This window comes from Lathyrus oleraceus, chromosome 3, assembly GCF_024323335.1.
Source record: "Lathyrus oleraceus cultivar Zhongwan6 chromosome 3, CAAS_Psat_ZW6_1.0, whole genome shotgun sequence".
Taxonomy (NCBI): domain Eukaryota; kingdom Viridiplantae; phylum Streptophyta; class Magnoliopsida; order Fabales; family Fabaceae; genus Lathyrus; species Lathyrus oleraceus.
In genome coordinates, this window is record NC_066581.1 from 450,744,611 (window position 1) to 450,767,633 (window position 23,023).

Below are 23,023 nucleotides of genomic sequence, written 5' to 3' on the forward strand. Positions count from 1 at the left end.
GGTTTGTCAACACAAAGTCACACCTTCCTGATAACTATGGTTTAACATGGTGACAGACAGTTTTGTAAGTTGTCTTTCTTGGTTATGTGACACTGCTAGTGGACAGATGAGACTGAATGCATGCTGCCATATTTCATGACAGGGTTAATGCTTGCTATAGGATTATGATGCCATGATGTTTACCAAGAGGAGTTCAAGGCCAAATCCATTTGAAATGCAATGTGAATCCAAGGTTGGAAATGCAACACAGCCTAATAGCATAGTACCTGATTATGTGATAGTGGTGCCTGTTTGTGGTGAATATAGGACCATATTTAGCAGTGTGAAGTTATGGTTGGAAATGCAACAAAGCCCAAATGGCAAGGTGCACAAGAATTGAATTGCTTGGAAATGAAGATACAAAACAACACACCCCCAAGCATGACTTTTGGATGATGGATCAATGAAGGAAGATTAGGTTAGGTCTTAGGTGGTAAAAAAAAGATGAGTTGACTTTGGTCAAAGTTGACCAAAAAAGTCAATTGTTGACCAAAGTCAATAATTGGTCAAAAATAGTAATTTTTGTCTTTTCTTTATGATTTCTTTGTAAATGGATGTTCTATGGACAATTATGGGTGGAATTAGGGTTTAATGGATTATGGTTGACTTTGGTCAAAGTTGACCAAAAAGTCAGCTATTGACCAAAGTCAACAATCGGTCAAAAATGTCCAATCTTTGTATTTTCTTGTATGGACTCACATGTAATGGTTTAAAATGGATGGAATGCATTATAATGGTTTTGAAAACTAACTGACATTGGTTTCACAACTGGCTTGAATGTTGACTTTTGCAAAGACAATAACTTGACGGACAGTGTATATGAATAAAACCAAGGAATGGGACCACAGGACTAGGGTTATCCACAAAACAATGGTATGACCAACAAATGGCTTAAAACAAAGATGTTTCCACCACTAAATAAATGGCACCACAGACTTTGAATTAAGGCCAAGACTCCCAGCTAGGTCGAGCAGCTTGACAATGCACATAATCAAACCACCAAATTCCCTTGATTGTCATCACTTGATTAGGACTTTGGGGGCCAAGATGAGGCCTAGGGAAACTCCAAATAATCCTACCTTGAGAAATTAGGGTTTTGGATCTCCCTGTTGTTGATATGGTTGACCATGCCTTTGGATCTTGATACCTGTATAAACCCCTGGCTTGTTGAGCCCAAGCCTCTTTTGAATTCACGAGGAATGATGCATGTGGATGAATTATGGATGTATGCAAGTCATATCTTGACCAACTAATTAGATACATAGGTGGAAAAAAGGGAAGGCAAATTTCGGGGTACTACAGCTGCCCCTATTTAATCCTTTTGTACCTGAATACAAGATTTGCGGGAGCTTTTTGAGTATTCAAGATAAAAGAGGATTAAATACCTATGTGCCCAAAATTTTCCGGACCAAATGATTGGCTTTATTACCAGTGTGGAGAATATGTTTTATGTCGTGCATGATGTATGTTTCATATTTTTTATGATGCATGCTTTTGTAGGGGTGAGTCTTTATTATGGTCGGGATTTCGACTCGTCATCAGGAATTAGAACATGACAGCTAAGAAGTTTCGATTGATGCCAACGCTGCCATCATAGAACCCCCTGCTTGTTAAGGAACACTGACAGGCTGAAGTCCCCAGGGTGCCCCAGTCAAATGGATGCAACAGGCATCCAAGCTAGGGGTGTTCAAAACCAAACCAACCCAATAGAAAACCGCAAACCAAACCAAACCAAACCGAAACCGCAAAAAACCGCATTTGGTTCAGATTCGTTTGGGTCATTTTTTAATAAAACCGCATGGTTTGGTTTGGTTTGCGGTTTGTATTTTGCAAACCGAACTAAACCAAACCAAACCGCATTATGTTACAACCCAAAGTTCACTTATCCCACATCCAACCCAAACCTCAAACCTATTATGCCTTAACCTTACAATTACAAACAATTTTCTCTTAATCACACTTAAGGTTTCAATTTCAACCTTATTAAATCTCTCATAGTAGTATCACGCATTCTTCTCATCTTCTTTTCCATGTAGGTCTTGCCTATTCTACTCTAATAAGTCCTCTATTATGTTCTTTCTTTTTTATCTTTTATGTTACTATTTTCTCTTCCAATTACGTTTTTATTGCACTTTTCTTCTCAATCTCGCATCATTTATGTTCTTTTTTTCATCTTCTCTAATCTCTCATCTCATATGTTTTTTTTTATGTTTTATTATAATTTCTTTGATATTATTTTATGCTACTATTTATATTTGTCTTTTATTCCACTTTTGTCTAATCTGATTTTTTGTATATTGAATGAAACGTTTTTGTCTAAATATGATGAATTTTGATGTTATTTAGTAATGTATGAATGACTAAACACAAAGTTATATCGTTATTTATAGGAGTATATATGGCTCAATAAAAATATTATAAAAAACCGAACCAACCGAACCAACCCAAACCGCATTGATTTGGTTTGGTTTGGTTTGGTTTTATTTCTAAAAGTCAACCGAACGAAACCAAACCGCATGCTTTTTTCTCTTGCGGTTCGGGTGATTTTTATCGCAAAAACCGCCCAAACCGCACCGCGAACACCCCTAATCCAAGCAACACTATTGTTAAGTCACCTATTACCTATTAGGTTTATCGGATTTCCACGGTAATGCAAATTATTTCTCTTTAATGTAGCTTTTTATTATTCCCCGAAATTTTAAAGTATTATGTGATTTAAGACAAGTCAGTCATTTGCATACAAAACATGGAACAAAACATTGGATAGAATCAACCGAATTTCTTATTGATATGGAATATGTACATATGTTGAGTACAAGGATGCAAACGCCCTTAATGAGGATGTTGCAAAAATTGACAAAATAATTGAAATGGCAATGGGAAATATTTTTGTATGATTTTCTCCATTGATTACAACATTGGCCTTAATCTACCAAATAATCTGAACCCCCAGGGCCTTGCTTCGGCTGACAGTAAGTGGATCGGTCTTTGACCCTCTGATATCTAGCTTGTAACGTGTAGACTCAAGAATCATAGTCAATGCCTTTATCCCTAACTTTTTCCTGGATCTTTCAATTCTTTTTATCCACCGGGATGCTCCTTTTTTCCTAAGCCGCCCTTTCGGGTTTTCGACCTAGCGAGCTTCGAATATACTCCCTAACTTTTGCATGGACAAATCTTTTTTTGGTCCATCGGGATAGCCATTTTTGCCTAGATTCACCTTGTGGAGATTAATCTAGCGGGCTTTTCATCATTTCTTTTTAGGCATAATATTTTTTGACTATGTCTGCATTCACCGACGAAGGCAAATCTTCCCCATCCATTGTTGTGAGGATTAGAGACCCACCTTAGAAGGCCTTTTCGACTACGAAAGGTCCCTCATAGTTGGGAGTTCATTTGCCTCGCGGGTCTGAGTGAATGGCAGAATATCTCTTGAGCACGAGGTCTCCAGCGTGGTACAATCGAGGAAGAACCTTCTTATCAAAAGCTTATTTGAGACGTCTTTTGTACAACTGACCATGATAGACGGCAGTCAAGCGCTTCTCTTCGATTAGATTCAGTTGGTCATACCGAGATTGAACCCATTCAGCTTCATCAAGATCTGCTTCCATGATGACCCTGAGTGAAGGAATCTCAACTTCGATTAGTAGTACAGCCTCCATCCTATAAACCATAGAGTATGGAGTTGCCCCAGTGGATGCGCGGACTGAAGTTCTGTAACCATGCAAGACAGAGGGTAACATCTCATGCCAGTCCTTATATGTCTTGACCATCTTCTGGACGATTCTCTTGATGTTCTTGTTTCGCATGTACACCCTCGCAGCCTTCGTGTATGGACCTTATGATTGTACTAGCTTCGTGTCTATCCACGCATCTTAGCAGTACAGAATCATAGTTCCTCTTATACAACACATCACCATTTAGGAAGAACTTAGAAGAGAGTCTTCTTAGATCCTTCTTATCGGTAATGGATATACCCTCAGGATACTTTCGTTTCTCCAGAAATGTATTTATGTCATAGAACCAAGGCTTATCGTCAGGATCGGCCTCAATTGCTAGACAATGTGTTGGTTCATCTAAGTGGTCAATCTAGATGGATGGTGCCTCATTCTTCCACTTGACTTTAAACATAGATGCCTGCGTAGCTAGAGCATCTGCTAACTGATTTTCTTCCCTATAAATATGATGAAAGGAGATCTCATCAAAGTAAGGGATTAGTTTTCCGATATGCTCTTTGTAGGGTATCAACTTGCTATCTCGAGTCTCCGAGTCGCCTTTCACTTGACTGATTACTAGAGCTGAATCACCGAATACCTCAAGGATTTTAATTCTCAAGTCGATTGCCGCCTCTAAACTATAGATACATGCTTCGTATTCTTCCATATTGTTGGTGCAGTCAAAACATAATCTGGCGGTAAAGGGGATGTGGAAACCAGTTGGAGAAGTGATAACAACACATATACCATGACATCAGGCATTGGAAGCACCGTCGAACACGAGCGTCCATTGCGATCCTGGTTCGGGGCATTCCTCAGGGCTTACCTCGAAGCCTAGCATAGTAAAATGTCTGATAAACATGATGTCCTCATTTGGAAAGTCAAACTTTAATGATTGGTAGCCTTCAACAGGAAGGTGAGCTAGATAGTCAGACAGAATACTCCTTTTTATTGCTTTCTGGGTCACATACTGTATGTCATACTCGGTGAGCAGCATTTTCCACCGGGCAATTCTTCTAGTAACAGCAGGCTTTTAAAATATATACTTTATCGGATCCATCTTGGATATCAATAAAGTAGTGTGGAAAATCATATATTGTCTCAGGCGTCGAGCAGCCCAAGTCAAGGCACAACAAGTCTTCTCTAAAAGTGAGTATCGGGTCTCACATTAAGTGAATTTCTTGCTGAGATAGTAGATAGCATGTTCTTTCTTGCATGTGTCGTCATGTTGACCCAAAATGCAACCCATTGATTCATCCAACACTATCAGATACATAATGAGTGGTCTACCAGGAACCTATGGTACCAGGATTGGTGGTTCTTGCAAGTACTTTTTATTTTATTGAACGCCCCTTGGAAATCGTCATTCCACACAATCGATTGATTCTTTCTCAACAACTTGAAAATCGGTTCGCAGGTAGCTGTCAGGCGAGATATGAATCTGGAGATGTAATTATGTCGCCCAAGGAAACCTCGGACTTCTTTTTCTGTTCGGGGAGCTGGCATATCTTGGATCGATCGAACTTTGTCGGGATCAACCTCAATACCTTTCTGACTGACTATGAAACCCAGAAGTTTACCTGATCGGACTCCAAAAGTACATTTGGCTGGATTCAGATGCAGTTTAAACTTTCGGAGTCTGACAAATAACTTCCTCAGATTAACCAAGTGATCTTCCTCAGTTCTGGATTTGGCAATCATGTCATCCACGTAAACCTCAATCTCTTCATGAATCATGTCGTGAAAGAGTGTTACCATGGTGCGTTGATATGTTGCCCCTGCATTCTTCACGCCAAATGGCATGACTTTGTATCAGTAAGTTCCCCAAGGTGTGATAAAGGTTGTCTTCTCCATATCATCTGGTGACATCTTTATCTGATTGTACCCGGAGAACCCATCCATGAAAGAAAAGATGGAGAATTGAGTTATGTTGTCAACCAAAACATCAATATGAGGCAAAGGGAAGTCATCCTTTGGACTGGCTCTATTGAGGTCTCGATAGTCTACACACATTCTGACTTTACCATTCTTCTTAGGAACTAGAACGATATTAGCAACCCACTGCGGATACTCAGAAATGGCTAAGAAGCTGGTATCTAGCTGCTTTTTAACCTCTTCCTTGATCTTGAGTTCCATATCAGGTCTGGTCCTTCTGAGCTTCTGCTTAACTGGAGGACATTCGGGCTTGAGCGGTAGATGATGTTCAACAATGCTGGTGTCTAACCCTGGCATATCCTGATACGACCAGGCGAAGACATCCACATATTCACGCAACAGATCTACCAACTCGGAGTGTACATGCGTGGCGAGAGATGCCCCTACTTTCACCTCTTTTTTGTCAGTCTCATAACCCAAATTAATGACATCCACTAGTTCTTTGTATGGCTGAATCTCTTTCTCCTCGTGCTCAAGGAGTCGTGCTAGTTTAGCTGGTAATTCGCAATCTTCCTCACTGTCATCTTCAGCTCGGTTGATTGGAAGTCCAGATTCATAGTTGATTTTAGCCATGTTGTAATCAGTGATTTTATTTCCTCTGCATATGATGAGCTTATTTTAGTATGCTTCTTTTTTTTTTAGAAAAAGTGGAAAAAAGAAAAAGAAATCTTTTTCCATTTTGTTGTTTTTAGTGAAAACGAAAAATAACTGAAAGAAAAGGAAGATGAGTTTTGCATGCAAGAAAGTGCTTTTATTTATTCACATAATACTTTTAAACATGGGGGCCCTTACAAGCTATCCTCTCGTCTCGGGCAGGGACGAGGGACGGATAAAGCAAAATGCATTACGTTTTTTCCGAGTACACCATAGGTATCACGGTGGTCGTCCAATTGGGAAGCTTGAATCCTGGAGGACATCTGCGAACAAGGTTGCGTGCCCCTGGCTTGCTACCACTGGACTCTCCGATGACTGCTATGGTATGCTCATTTTGATAGCCAGCGCTGTTGATCTTGACCGGGTTGAATTGCTTTTTCTTTGGATTCACCTTGCGTGTTGCTGGGTGATAACCGATACCAAACCTGTCGCGCTTTTCTACCACATTGACGACCTTACCCCAACCGGGAAGCGGGCCTTTCTCCAATGTATTCTTGGAACTCTTCGCTGAGGTTAGGATAGTAGCGGATGATTGATTGTTGGCAGATACGGAACTGACATCTTCAAACTCTAGGCAGTGGAGTGGAACCTCGACGATCCCCTCATTTGTTTCGACGTATCTGAAGGAAGAGAGTTCACTGACCAACAAATCTTCTTCCCCACACACAATTACCAGCTTCTCATCTATCAAGTACTTCAGCTTCTGATGCAAAGTAGAAGTGACTTCCCCAGCGGCATGAATCCATGGTCGACCCAACAAACAACTGTAGGTTGGATTGATGTCCATGACTTGAAAAGTAATATCAAACCGGTGAGGTCCAACACAAATCGGCAAATCGACCTCCCCAATTACCTACCTTCGGGAACCATCGAAAGCTCTAACGATCAGTGCACTGGTTCTCATCTCGAGCCCCTTAAACTATAACTGGCTTAATGTAGATTTTAGCAATACATTAAGCGAGGATCCAGTATCAACAAAGACTCGGGATAAGAGAGAGTCAGTACATATGAACGAAATATGTAGTGCTTTGTTATGGGCCTTCCCCTCAGGAGGTAGCTCTTCTTCATTAAATCCCAGATACCTACTAGTGGTGATGTTGGCAACCACGTCGTCAAATTGATCGACTGTGATATCTTGCATCACATGAGCGTGTTAGACGGTGTGGCTAGTGATCGAGAGGGGGGGGGTGAATAGATCACCTCTTTGAAATTTAACGGATTTGAAACTTTATCAGAGTTTTCAAAGTTGGCAGAAAAATCAGTCCCGAATCGACTTCCGTCTATTCTGAACCGCTACTAGAAAGCCGGACACACAAGTTTAATTGCTGGATTTTAATGAGAATGACAGAAACAATTCACACCAGAATTTTAACTAATTGAATGCACTTATCATTAAAGTCTATTTCCAATGAATAAAATCTAGCTAACCGTTTTGTCAAACAGTTGGTGTGTATGTGATCGATGATAAACAGCAATGGAGTTTGATTAAAAGTTTTCTTGCCACTGCTGTCTTGCAACAGGAACAATCACCACACACTAACTGAAATTGCGAAAACAGTTTTAAAGCGTAAAGAAGAGTAAGGTAAGAATACGATACGCAGAGATTTGGTAAGGAAGTTCCCCACGTCGTCCTCGCGTGTGGGTACGTCTCCCTCTCAATTTCAAATGAAATTGAGAACTTTGATTATCAATTTTTGCCGAATCCGTTGATACAAGGTTATGATACAAAGACTGAATTCTAAACTCTAAGAACCTCTTCTTGTATGAACCTTCACTTGATCTGAGCACGATCAAGATTTTCCTGCACGAAATTGCAAATAATTCACCGGTTCCACGACCTGCTTGCGAAATCCCCCGATCTCCAAACGCAACGCTGCGGCTGAATATGTTCTGCAAACGTGACTCCCAAACCCTCAAGAACACTCCAGTTCTTGAAGGACAAACCAGTAGGTTTTTCCTAGAAACCCCCTTCAATCTTCAACTCAGCTAGATCCTCGATCGTTCCACTGCAAACCACAGCTAGATCCTTGATCATACCACTGAACGTTATCTCGATGCTTCTTTAATCCAAAGAACAAGAATGGTTATGTGTAAATGTTCTTGAAGAAAAGTGATTGAGAAGATGAAGAAGATGAAGTCTCTTTCAGGTTTCTAATTGCTCTCAAACAATTGCTCCAACACTGCTTTTGATCTTGTGTTCAATTGTTTTCCCTCAATGAATTCGTTCTTTTCACTGCTGTCATAACCTGTCTTATATATGCTGCAAAACAGTTACTGTTATAACATAAAACAGCTTTATGTATTGATGCATAAGAGTGTGTATCGATGCATACTGTAAGATATGTGAATTTTTTATTAATCATGTATCGATGCATAATTCGTATGTATCGATGCATGTGATTATTTCACTAGTATGTATCGATGCCTAATGCGCATGTATTGATACACAGGTTGTTTCAATTGGTCATGTATCGATGCAGGGATCGTGTGGATCGATGCATAGAGTCTTTAGCCTTCCATGTATTGATGCATGACTCGTATGCATCGATGCATACTGAACAGAAAGGTTTTGTAATTTATCACATGCTGTATGTATCGATGCAGAGGCTTATGTATTGATGCATACTGACATAAAATGCATTTTAATTGTTATTTTAAGGGAAGTATCAATGTAGGTTTATATGTACAGTTATGCAACAATAGAGTGGGATGGAAAACATAATAAAAACACAAATGTATCATGTAATGCAATGCACAACCAACATTTGGATGATGATCACACAATTTGCTATCATTAAAAATTAATTCAAGGTAAAGAATTCTCTCACAAACTTCCCCTTTTTGATGATGGCAAATTCTTGGCAAGATGTGTGATACTCCCCCTGAGTTTGTGCATATCTGCATTTTCTCCCCCTTTGTCAACATCAAAAAGAGGAAGAAACAGATTTATCAAGGTAGCATAGTGTAGCAGGACATGGCAAAAAATGGATAACAGGCTATCAATCACAAAGAATGAAGCTTCAAAGTAAAGAATCATTCACAAAGAATGACGAATAAGGGCAATAACAATAGAGATAAACAGAAATAGAAAAGCATTTTAAAGATACGAACGAGTTTAAGAGTTACATAAGCTAAACCATATATTGTGCAACAAAATAAAACTTGAGCAATATGACATGAAATGCAGTGAGATGAAAAGATGGTTGGTTAATTTGGATTGTGGCCACCATAGGACTCCTCATCATGTCTGTCAGGATCTCTGTAGCTTGGCGGAGGCGGAGGAGGAGGCATTGTGTCTGGATTTTGGCCCATGAAGGAGTATTGCCTAAATCGGTTCTGAACTTCAATGCTTCTAAAGCTGTCCATAATACCAGGATTTTCACGGCAGTCGTCCATAAAACCGGACATTTCGTTGTAGAAAACCTGATGCCATTTAACCAAGTCTTGGTGCCAAGCGTGTTGATTCTGATACATCCGTGTATGCTCATCATGCCAGTCCCGATGCTCGTTGTGCCATTCAGATTGTTGAACATGCCAGTACCGTGCTTCTTCATGGCGTTCTTTGTTGACAATTTCCATCTGTTGAAGCATATGAGTGATGTCCGCATTTGGTGTTGAGGCTGAAGTACCACCGGAGAATGGAGGGGCTGTAGGTTCAGGTACATAGTTGGTAGGAGACCACCTTCGTGGCACCCAATCACCCCAACCAGCATTGGCCTCAGCTTGTGGTGCATCTGTTTCAGCCGCATCCTGCATTTCTTCATCAGGCTGATCTTCAGCAACATGGATGCGTTCCGAGGGCACGTCAAAGTTGTAAATTCTGGTTTTGGATTTTCTTTCGAAGAAATAGAAACATTTGCGGTCCTTGTCCCACCGATATCCCATATGCGATAGAGTGGCAGAGTCAAACTCTTGAGCAGCAGATGGAGATAGGAGAGGAACAACAGGTATTGCAACTTTCCAAAACTTAAGAATTTTCATTATTTGAGAGGCATAACCTAGAGCCACATTCTTGGAGCTGTCTCGCACGAAAAATAGACGTTTTACAAAGTAATTAGCCCAATTTAAGAACACCTTATTTTGCAAAATGTAGAGAAGATGTATGCTGGGCCTGTCCAACCGCGAATGTCCACTGTTTGTTGGACGCAGAATATGTGTAATAATCCAGTGAAGAATACGCGGAGTTTGCTTGATCATACCAGACGTGACGTGTTCATCATCACTCAACGGTCTGTCTATCTTTAGGATAGATGGAGTAAAGTCCTTCATGTCAAATTCAGGATCAAAATGCAGGTCATGCCAGGACTTGAAAGCCATCGAAGGAGGCGGCATTTGAAATACCGTTTCCCAATCAGAGGCTTCAAAGGTATATGTTCTGACTCCGATAGAACACCGGAACATATAGCCTCTACCAGTTTGTAAGCCAGCATAAAAGACCCGAATGAAATCCTCATGATAATCATCCTTTGTGGACAGAAACGACCCAAGTCTTTGTGCATGTAAGAGTTCAACCACTTCATTTAGGTGTAGGTGAATAGCATCTGTTTTATCAAAGACGTGAGGTTTCATGACTAACCTTGTCTTGAAGGATTCCTCAAATTCAGCAGCAATAGCAGGATGAAGTAGCTCTAAGGCATTTGAAGGAACGTCTGGTGGTTGCTGAGATGTACCGGCTGTTTCCTTTCCCTTTCCTTTTCCTTTGGCTCTGGCTGGAATAGTGCGTGGAGGCATGGTGATGTGAGATTTAGGGTTTTAGAGAGAGAGTGAAGATGAGGAGGATTAGGGTTAGCCACTGGTTTTGGGGTTTTTGAGGGCAGATGATATGAAGTCTTGAGATAGGAAGTGATATGATTGGCTGATGTGTCGATGCATGAGAGAGAAAGAAATGCATTTAATTCAGATAACATCAGTATGTATCGATGCAGATGGTCATGCGTCGATGCCAAATATTCACAATGGGCATGTGTATCGATACATGCGATGGATGCATCGATGCATCCTAAAGCAGTTTTTAAAAAATTTGAATTTCAGAATGTATGGATCGATGCTTGCTTCGTTTGTGTCGATGCATACTGATGCTGAACTAGCTTTTAATGAATTTTGATGCAGTATGAATATGCATTATGCACTATGTCATGATGATTATGCTCAAGAGAGATTCAGAAGTCAGATTGTTAATGTGCACACAATATGGACAAGGAGTATATGCAATCAAATTTTATATCAACTAGAGTAAGAACATTTGTTCTAACATACACAATCACTTAGCAATAAGAAAATTGTAGAAAGGATTGATAATACCTCTGTTGGAGAACTCTTGTGATGGATAATTGACATCTAAAACAGCTCTTATCAACCATGGTGAGGCATAATATAATTAAGAGGTAACATGCTTATGACATCAATTGAGAAAGATCTAAGATTCCCAATTCGCGACGAATGTTGAAGAAAGGTTCCGTTGCCAATGGTTTAGTGAAAATATCAGCAAGTTGATTTTTGGAATCAACGTGCTCAAAGACAACGTCTTCTTTTTCAACATGATCACGAAGGAAATGATGTCTAATCTCTATGTGTTTAGTGCGTGAGTGTAAAATAGGGTTTTTAGTAAGGTTTATGGCACTAGTGTTGTCACATTTGATAGGAATACGTTTGAGTTGAATGTTGAAGTCTTGTAGTTGTTGTTTCAGCCATAAAACTGAGCGCAACAACTACCGGCTGCAACATATTCTGCCTCTGCAGTTCACAAAGCCACAGAAACTTGCTTTTTGATATGCCAACTGACCAAGGAGTTTGAAAACAGGTGACATTTACCACTTGTGCTTTTCCTATCTGATTTGCAGCCAGCAAAATCAGAATCGGAGTACCCTACTAAGCTACAATCACTTCCTTTGGAATACCAAAGCCCATATTTAGGTGTTCCGTGAAGATATCTAAATATGCGCTTCACCGCTTTTAGGTGCGATTCCTTAGGATTTGATTGATAGCGTGCACACATACAAACACTAAACATGATATCAGGTCTAGAAGCAGAAAGATACAAGAGAGATCCAATCATACCTCTGAACCTTTTGACATCTACACACTTACCGTGCTCATCCTTATCTAGATTTCCGTTGGTAGGCATTGGGGTGTCGATTGATTTTGAGTCATTCATTCCAAAGCGCTTGAGTAGTTCTCTGCAGTATTTTGTTTGACATACTGTTGTACCCTCATCAAGTTGCTTTATTTGCAGTCCTAAGAAGTAGTTCAGCTCCCCCATTAGACTCATCTCAAATTCACCCTGCATAACCTTAGAAAATTCTTCGACCAAGTGTATGTTAGTTGAACCAAATATGATATCGTCGACATAAACTTGAACTAAAAGAATGTGCTTCCCTTTGTGTTTAATAAAGAGAGTATTGTCCACTTTACCTCTTGAATATCCATGATCAATCAGGAATTTGCTAAGCCTTTCATACCAAACCCGAGGGGCTTGTTTAAGACCATACAAAGCTCGTTTTAATTTGTAAACATGATCTGGATTTTCAGCATTTTCAAAACCAGGAGGTTGTGAAACATATACTTCTTCATTTATGACACCATTGAGAAAGGCACTCTTTACGTCCATTTGGTAAAGCTTAAAATCCTTAGAACACGCATAGGCAAGCAAAAGACGTATAGCTTCAAGGCGAGCAACTGGAGCATAAGTTTCCTCATAGTCTATGCCATCCTCTTGGTTATACCCTTGTGCTACTAAACGTGCCTTGTTCCTAGTAATCACTCCGTTTTCATCAAGCTTGTTCCTAAAAACCCACTTAGTGCCTATGATATGATGATCTCGCGGACGAGGGACAAGTTCCCAAACGTCATTTCTTTTAAATTGATTAAGCTCTTCTTGCATGGCCATTAGCCAAAATTCATCAATCAAGGCCTCTTTGGCATTCTTAGGTTCTACTTGTGAAACAAACGCGAAGTGAGAACAAAAATTACTTATCTTAGAACGAGTCATTACTCCCTTTGAAATGTCTCCCAAGATGTTGTCAATGGGATGGTCTTTTGAGGATCTCCAAGCTGTTGGAAGATCATTCACTTCAGCTGTCTTTTCTTCCTCAATTTCTTCATGACTAGTATCTTCCTCCTTCTCATGGGCAGCTGTTTTGGACTGATCAGTTTCCTCAACAGCTTCCTTGAGTATGTCTTCTGTAGATACACCTGCGTCATCAAAAGAAATACCTTTTCCGACACTTTTCGGATAAGACTCATCAAAAGAAACATGAACAGATTCTTCAACAGTAAGTAAACGCTTATTATACACTCTATATGCTTTACTTGACAGTGAGTAACCAAGAAAGATACCTTCATCTGCTTTTGCATCAAACTTCCCAATGTTTTCCTTACCGTTATTCAAAACAAAACATTTACAACCGAATACGTGAAGATGTGACAAGTTTGGTTTTCTTCCTTTCAAAAGTTCATAAGGAGTTTTGTTTAAAATAGGGCGAATTGAGATTCTGTTTAGAACATAACAGGCTGTGCTGACAGCATCGGCCCAGAAGTATTTTGGTAATCCACCCTCATTAAGCATTGTTCTTGCCAACTCCTCTAAAACACGATTTTTACGCTCCACAACGCCATTTTGTTGTGGAGTGCGAGGGGCTGAAAAGTTATGCTCAATACCATACTTGTCACAAAACTTCTCAAAGTGATAATTTTGAAACTCACCACCATGATCGCTACGAATTGTAACTATTTTGAAATTCATTTTGTTTTGGGACAGATTTGCAAAATTTTTAAAAGCAGAAAAAGTTTCATCTTTGCTATGAAGGAATATAGTCCAAATGAATCTAGAGTAGTCATCAACTATTACAAAGCCATAGTAATTTCCACCTAGGCTCTTTGTCCTAGAAGGTCTAAAGAGGTCCATATGGAGAAGCTCAAGGGGTCGTGAAGTTGAAATTACATTTTTAGATTTAAAAGACACCCTTGTTTTCTTTCCCATTTGGCACGCGTCACATAGGTGGTCTTTTGAAAATTTTATTTTTGGTAGACCGACTACTAGATCCTTAGATACAACCTTATTTAGCAAATCGAAGTTAACATGCGCTAAACGTCTATGCCAAAGCCAAGAATCATCATTCAAGGTGACTAGACATTTAGTATTTGTTAAAGGTACATCAAACAAGTCAAGCATATAGATATTGTTTACTCTTACACCCTTAAACACAATGTTTTGTTCAACATGTTCAATTATGCAGCAAGTTTTTATAAACGACACTTTGTAGCCCATGTCGCATAGTTGACTTATGCTTAACAAATTGTGTTTAAGTCCCTCAACTAAATGGACATTTGAAATAGTAGTGGTGGAGGGATTACCTACACTACCTTTGCCGAGTATAGCTCCTTTGTTGTTGTCTCCATAAGTGACATATCCCTTCTTCTTTGCCTTGAAGTCTATAAAGAGCGATATGTCACCGGTCATGTGCCTCGAGCAGCCGCTGTCAAGAAACCACCTTCTATCTGCGGAGGCAAGGCACTCATCCTACAACATCAAAAGAGAGAAGTTGGTACCCAATTTTCATTGGGTCCAAGTGGGTAAGTGCTAACATGGTTGCCTTTTGGCTTCCATTGATAAATGCCTTTAGGGACAAGAAATCTCCTAAATTTGCATTTCTCAATGGTATGGCCAGCATGGCAACAATAATGACATAAACCATGATGATGTGTTTGTTGTTTCTTGTTCATTGAATCCTTTAGAATAAAAGAGTATTTTGCATATGGAGGATTCAATGACTTCTTAAACAACTTGGGGTCAACGGCATAAGTAACTTTAGGTTGTAGCGCTTTCTCTAATTTGACCTTAAGAGTGTTTACCTCTTTTTGCCAAATATAACAAGTGTCACAATACCTAACTCTACTACATCCGTCAATGTCAATAATTTTTGAATTTTCTGCAATACTAGCTTTCAACGCTTCTAACTCAATTTCAGCTTTGTTTACTTTACCTTCCAAAAATGAAAAAATATGTTTGTCGGAAGATAGTCTTTTAAAAGCATCTACAGCTTCGTTATGCAATTTTTCAAAAGCTATTTTTAGTTCCAAAAAAGACATAGAAGAGAAATTATTGTAGTAGGCTTGTTTTACCTTTTTGTCATTGTTTTTCTTCTTGTGGTAGGACAGATTTTTTTTGTGAGCCATAAGGCACAGATTTGCTGCTTCATCATCATCACTTGAGCTTTATGTGCTTGATGAATCGCTATCACTTTCCCATGCAATGTACGCTCTTCTTTGTTTGTTGTACCCTTTTGGTGAATCCTTTCTTTGCTCCTTATACTTTATAGGGCAATCCGTTTTATAATGTCCAGATTTACCACAATTAAAACAGGATTCTCTTCCTCTACTCTTCTTGTTCTCTTCTTGTTTCGAATTTGTAGATTGTTTTCGAAACTTCATGAGATTTTTGTCGGAATGCTTGACTCCATTCTTTCGAATGAATCTATTGTATCTCCTTACAAACAGTCCCATTTCCTCATCATCCGAGTCTTTGTCACTACTTGAATCATTGTCGCTTTGCTCTTTTCGTGAGGACTTAGAGCTAGAGGCCACAAGAGCTATTGGCTTCTTCTCTCCCTCTTTGTCTCTTTTCTTCTCCTTTTCCTTCTTACTTTTGTTCTCATATTTTTCAAGACTTTCCAATGCTTGCTGATGTTCTTCCAGCTTTCCAAACAAAGTTGTAATCGTAAGTCTTGTTAGATCGTTGGCTTCCTTGATTGCTGTTACTTTAGGTTGCCACTCCCTGCTAAGACACCTGAGAATTTTATTAGTAGCAATTTCATTGGAAATAGGTTTTCCAAGAGCATTCAATCGGTTAGTTAGATGAGTGAATCTCTTTTGCATGTCGGAGATGGATTCTCCTTGTTTCATGCGAAAGAGCTCAAACTCTTGATTGAGTGTGTTAATGCGGGACTGTTTTACTTCAGTAGTACCCTCATGGGCAACTTCTAAAGCGTCCCACATTTCTTTAGCTGTCGTGCAATGAGATACTCGATAATACTCATCAACACCAAGTGCTGAAATTAACATGTTTCGAGCTCTCCAATCACACGACCACTTTTTCTCATCTTTCTCATTCCAATCATCTTCTGGTTTAGGTACTATGGCGCCAGCTGCATTAGTCATAGTAATTTAAAACGGACCGTTTTCAATGGCAGCCCATACTAGCCTATCCACAGAATTTTTATGAACTCGCATGCAGTCTTTCCAGTAGCCGTAATTTTCACCGTTGAAAATAGGCGCTCTATTATACGCCCCCTTTGGTTCAGAATCCATACTGTTATAGGCAGCCACAGAGCACCAGCGAACCGGCGCTCTGATACCACTTGTTAGACGGTGTGGCTAGTGATCGAGAGGGGGGGGGGGTGAATAGATCACCTCTTTGAAATTTAACGGATTTGAAACTTTATCAGAGTTTTCAAAGTTGGCGGAAAAATCAGTCCCGAATCGACTTCCGTCTATTCTGAACCGCTACTAGAAAGCCGGACACACAAGTTTAATTGCTGGATTTTAATGAGAATGACAGAAACAATTCACACCAGAATTTTAACTAATTGAATGCACTTATCATTAAAGTCTATTTCCAATGAATAAAATCTAGCTAACCGTTTTGTCAAACAGTTGGTGTGTATGTGATCGATGATAAACAGCAATGGAGTTTGATTAAAAGTTTTCTTGCCACTGCTGTCTTGCAACAGGAACAATCACCACACATTAACTGAAATTGCGAAAATAGTTTTAAAGCGTAAAGAAGAGTAAGGTAAGAATACGATACGCAGAGATTTGGTAAGGAAGTTCCCCACGTCGTCCTCGCGTGTGGGTACGTCTCCCTCTCAATTTCAAATGAAATTGAGAACTTTGATTATCAATTTTTGCCGAATCCGTTGATACAAGGTTATGATACAAAGACTGAATTCTAAACTCTAAGAACCTCTTCTTGTATGAACCTTCACTTGATCTGAGCACGATCAAGATTTTCCTGCACGAAATTGCAAACAATTCACCGGTTCCACGACCTGCTTGCGAAATCCCCCGATCTCCAAACGCAACGCTGCGGCTGAATATGTTCTGCAAACGTGACTCCCAAACCCTCAAGAACACTCCAGTTCTTGAAGGACAAACCAATAGGTTTTTCCTAGAAACCCCCTTCAATCTTCAACTCAGCTAGATCCTCGATCGTTCCACTGCAAACCACAGCTAGATCCTTGATCGTACCACTGAACGTTATCTCGATGCTTCTTTAATCCAAAGAACAAGAATGGTTATGTGTAAATGTTCTTGAAGAAAAGTGATTGAGAAGATGAAGAAGATGAAGTCTCTTTCAGGTTTCTAATTGCTCTCAAACAATTGCTCCAACACTGCTTTTGATCTTGTGTTCAATTGTTTTCCCTCAATGAATTCGTTCTTTTCACTGCTGTCATAACCTGTCTTATATATGCTGCAAAACAGTTACTGTTATAACATAAAACAGCTTTATGTATTGATGCATAAGAGTGTGTATCGATGCATACTGTAAGATATGTGAATTTTTTATTAATCATGTATCGATGCATAATTCGTATGTATCGATGCATGTGATTATTTCACTAGTATGTATCGATGCCTAATGCGCATGTATTGATACACAGGTTGTTTCAATTGGTCATGTATCGATGCAGGGATCGTGTGGATCGATGCATAGAGTCTTTAGCCTTCCATGTATTGATGCATGACTCGTATGCATCGATGCATACTGAACAGAAAGGTTTTGTAATTTATCACATGCTGTATGTATCGATGCAGAGGCTTATGTATTGATGCATACTGACATAAAATGCATTTTAATTGTTATTTTAAGGGAAGTATCAATGTAGGTTTATATGTACAGTTATGCAACAATAGAGTGGGATGGAAAACATAATAAAAACACAAATGTATCATGTAATGCAATGCACAACCAACATTTGGATGATGATCACACAATTTGCTATCATTAAAAATTAATTCAAGGTAAAGAATTCTCTCACAGAGCGGTATTTAGAACTTTCAGTAGTGTATTGCGATGAGCCTCAGAACTCAACAGCAAAGACAAGATTGATAATTTGGAAGACGTCGCAGTGCTTTGCGATGAGCCTCAGAACTCAACAGCAAAGACAAGAGTGATAATTTGGAAGGCGTCTGATTCAACTGTTCAACAATCTTGAAGTCACTTTTTCTGATCAGTTTGAGGAATTCCTGACTTTCCTCAAATGTGATACTCTTCTTGTGATCATCAGACTGTTGTTTTTCAACCATCGACACTTTCCCTTTGGAGACTTCGACCTCTGCAGCTTTGTCATTGTCAATAACTCTCGTAACTACCGGAGCAGTCGTCACAGTCGGAGTGGCGGGTACAATTGTCTTTGCCTGCGGAGTCGGTGTAGGAGTTGCCTTCTCTTTAGGTGAGACAACTGTGGATGCTGGAGACACCCTAGGAGTGTATTTAGGAGCGAATACACGGCCACTTCGAGTCATGCCTCCTGCTCCAGCGATATTGACGATCTATGTATCAGGAATGCAGATTTCTTTCCCTCCCATATACGCTGTAGTCTCATAATTCCAAGGCACTGCCTTGGTGTTCTGATACAGAAACGGAGTTGGGACACGGAAATGAATCGGCTGAATCCTCTTGGGAAGAGCTTCAACCTTCTTCTTCCTGTATACAATTGTTATCGGTTCAATTACTGCTACCTCTTCTGCTGCTTGAGCTTTAGAGAACTGTATCAAACCTTGGTCTATTAGTGCATGCACGCACCCTTTCAACTGCTCGCAACTATCGGGATCAAACTCACATATTGTACAATCTTCATGCACCTCTTCTAAAAACCCAAATTGTTCAAGTTTTTGTAATACAACAAACATCGGAGTCTTCACCTCTTCAACTTTCAGTACGACCTCAGCATTTACCTCCTTATTCACGGCGTTAACTGACGCGCCACTATGATTCAGCAAAGGATTGGTCTTTACATTCGGTTTCTCTTCAGAGAAGGTCAGGATTTGGTGTTTACCTCCTCAAATCTTGAATTTTTCACTTAAGTGCCCAACAATTTTTGGTGGAGTGTCATATGAATCCAGCATGATACGCGCACGAAGCATTAGGATCGTGGTTGTTGCGGAATGGAGGAGTGGCCACGGGCAATTCCTTTGGTATGATTGCCCCCATATGAACCAGATAGGGGACTAATTCGGAGTACGGCACCGGGGTTTTGTCAAACTGGGGGCGGTTCCCAAAATTGTTCCCTCGATTCTGTGCTCGATATCGTTGGTTTGGATTTCTCTTATTGGATGTTGATGGTCGATTGTCTCTCTGCGGTTGATATTAGAAAGGCGGTTGTTGGTATTGAGTTGCGGAAATGTACTGGTATGGATAATACGGCATAAGGGTTGTCGGAACTCGATGTCGGGGGCGAGCCTTCGCTATTACAACGTTTGCTTCTCCCTCCTTCTTCTTCATGAAGCCCCCATGCGGTCTTTTATTGACTAACTACGACGCGGTCGTGTCCGTTATTTTCCCCGATTTTAACCCACTTTCAACACGTTCTCCAATTGTGACCATGTCGGCGAAATTTGTTGATGAACTGCCAATCATTTTCTCAAAATACAGCCCATGCAACGTGCCCATGAAGATGTCAACCAACTCATTATGAGATAGTGATGGTCGAACCCTAGACGCCATTTCGTGCCACCGTTGAGCATACTGTTTAAAGGTTTCATTAGACCTTTGTGACTGGTTCTGTAGTTGAAGCCTTGTCGGAGCCATGTCAAGGTTGTATTTGTATTGTTTCAAGAATGCCTCAGAGAGGTCTCTCCATGATCGAATCTTCGAGCGCTCCAGACTCATATACCAATCCAAGAAAGCCCCAGTCAGGCTGTCTTGGAAGAAATGAATCAGGAGGTTGCCGTTATCCATATGCGAAGCCATCTTCCTGCAGTACATAGTGAGGTGACTGCGAGGACAGCTAAGACCTTTGTACTTGAGGAGATCAAGCACTTTGAATTTCTGGGGTAACACCACGTTTGGGACCAAGCAGAGGTCTCGAGCGTCTATCCCAAAAGAAGAGAAGCCCTCAATGGCCCTTATTCTGTCTTCTAGGCGTTGGTAATCCGCTGGTCTGGCCGGATCAATAACGGGAGGAGAAACCTGACTAGCCGGTCGCGAGGCTTCAGGAGCAATTAGCGCTGGCACGCTCGGGTTGAACCATATTGGCGGGTAAGAAAAGCCTGGTGGCATAGTCTGAGCAGCAGTGGGGGGTTAAAAGTACTGCATCCTAGGTTGAGCATTGGGAGCCTGAGGTGCCCCTGCCTGCATATACTAGGATGCAGAATTCAGCATCATAGGCACCGATCCTGCCCCTGGGTAGCCAAATGGGACGGGGATCTGGCCTGCGCTCACAACTTGAGCAGGCTGGCTGGGCAGTTGGAAGTGGAGGCGTGGGCCTCGGTAGTCTTCATCATCGCCGGGGAGGTCATCAGGCACCTGGCCCTGGTTGTCCTCCGGAGAAGTGTAGAGAGGAGGGAGAACCCAAGGGAAACCAGAGTTTCCAGCAGCGGTGGCCAGAGCCAAGTGAGGGAAGAAAGCTCCCCCACTGGTGAGGCTAGCAGCAAGGTGGGAAGGCATTCCCCACGGGTAGGCGGCAGCAAGCCTAGCAGGATCCGCGGGGACCACCTGGCGGTTCCCAGAGGAGGATCGACATTAGTGCTAGCAGCAGCATCAGAATTGGAGGATCGACATTAGTGCTAGCAGTAGCATCAGAACTGGTCACCCCAGCAGCACGGGTGACGTTGGCAGTAGCAGAGGAAGGGTTCCTCTGAGATTGGAGGAGCTCTAGGATGGTCTCCATGTTGCCCCTGAAGACATTCATCTCTCCTTGCACCTGGGCAAGGGATTCATGGACAGCAGCATTGTCGGCTTCGTATTCGGCCATGATCTTAACTTTGCTTGAACGTGTGTAGTACGAGTGACGAGTCGTCGTTGTTACTGTAGCAAAACGGTGGGTGTAAGCATTTTGTTTTCTGACAGCTTGGCAAGTATGTGCGATGATACATGTATGCATGCAAAAAGATTTGATGTGTGCATTTAATATTATTATTAAAAAATTCCAAGGAATCCGTGAGTCTATTTAACACAAGCAATTATGAAGCGAATAAAGAGAGACAATTTATGAAGCCAATAATCGAGAAACTCTTTTTATTCCATATCAGTAAACAGAATATAAATACATCAAGAAAATGTCCATCGGCTACAAGGAGATCACATCAGTCCAATCAAACCTCAATCTACTAAAATACAAACGACTAGAAACAATCAGACAACAACTCCTCATAGTAGGCTTGTGATTTGGGAGATAGGAAGGCGCTCCATTTTCCCAACATCGCACTTTCTTAGGATGGGGGGTTGTTCACAATTGTCTTCCCTCGGTCAGAGGGGTCTTCAGGACGCTCATTCAAATGCATGTTACTGTCGTTCGGATTCCCATGTGATTGCTCCTTCAGCTTTTGGATTTCTTCCAGCTTCTGATTCAGCTCGTACTGGTTCTGGTGAAGGGTGACTTCTAGCTGTTTTTTGCGGCTTCTTTAATCCTTCAATTCCTTCTTACAAGCTTCTAGCAGGCCTTGAAGTTTCTTCATTTGCTCCATGCATTCTAGTTCTGCTTTACCATCTCGGTATTGGGCTTCAGCTAACTGCTTCTTTTTGGTCGTTAGACTAGCATAAGTCCCTTTGAGGGTGTCACTCACCTTAATTCTTTTGAAAACCTCGGTTTGTACCTCATCATCAGCTTGGCAAACTCAATCCCTCTTCTGATTCAGATTCAATTTCAAGGTCTCTTTCTCCAAGGAAATCTTAGCAAGCTTAGATTTGAGATCGGCATTATCTTTCTCTAGAGTCTTGATAACCTTCTTCAATTCATCCATCTCAGAACTAGGCTGGTTCTCTAGCTCAGAAGATCGGGGGTTCATGGATGGTTCGGGTGGGAACGGCAATAAGACCTCACTGACTCTGCTCTTGACCCAACTGGTGTAGGCTTCCTTGGCGATACAATTCTTCTTGCCCATCTCTGCTCTTCCTTGAGGACAAATTGACCCCCAAGCCTTGGCAATCTTCTTAAGAAACTCTGGCTCTTCGACTCCTTCGTACAAAACAAAACCCTCTACGCTTTCGAGATCAGGTTTGTCCACCATAGGATATCCAAGTTGTCGCAATGCTAACCTCGGGTTATAGTTGATTCCTCCTTTTACGCCAAGAAGAGGCACATTAGGAAAATCCCCACAATTGAGAATAGGCTTAACACCATCGTACAATCGACAATACCAAGGGATGTCTTCGACTTTTAAGGACATGATCCTCTGGGACCACTTAAGATTATCTTTGTTCTCAACGAAAGGCCCATCACTTGGTAGATGCGAAATAAACCATCTATATAGTAAAGGGGTGCAACAGACGATAGTCCCTTTCTTCTTCTGAGTCCTTACATGAATGGAATAATAAGTATCAGCAAGAAGAGTGGGAATCGGGTTCTGAGTCAAGAAGATGTGAATAGCAGCCAAGTCCACAAACTCTTCCATATTTAGAAATAGCACAATTCCATAGGTGAGTAAAGCTAGATGGGCCTTGAAGGTCGTCCAGCTTTCAG

At 40.9% G+C, this 23,023-nt stretch overlaps 1 protein-coding gene across 1 annotated transcript; it reads right to left on the reverse strand.

The window, feature by feature from the left end:
- Nucleotides 1-19,875: 19,875 nt before the first annotated feature.
- Nucleotides 19,876-20,622, reverse strand: LOC127131638 (uncharacterized). The gene has a single exon (XM_051060550.1). It carries the CDS (start codon nt 20,620-20,622, stop codon nt 19,876-19,878), a length of 747 nt encoding a protein of 248 aa, XP_050916507.1.
- Nucleotides 20,623-23,023: the final 2,401 nt, after the last annotated feature.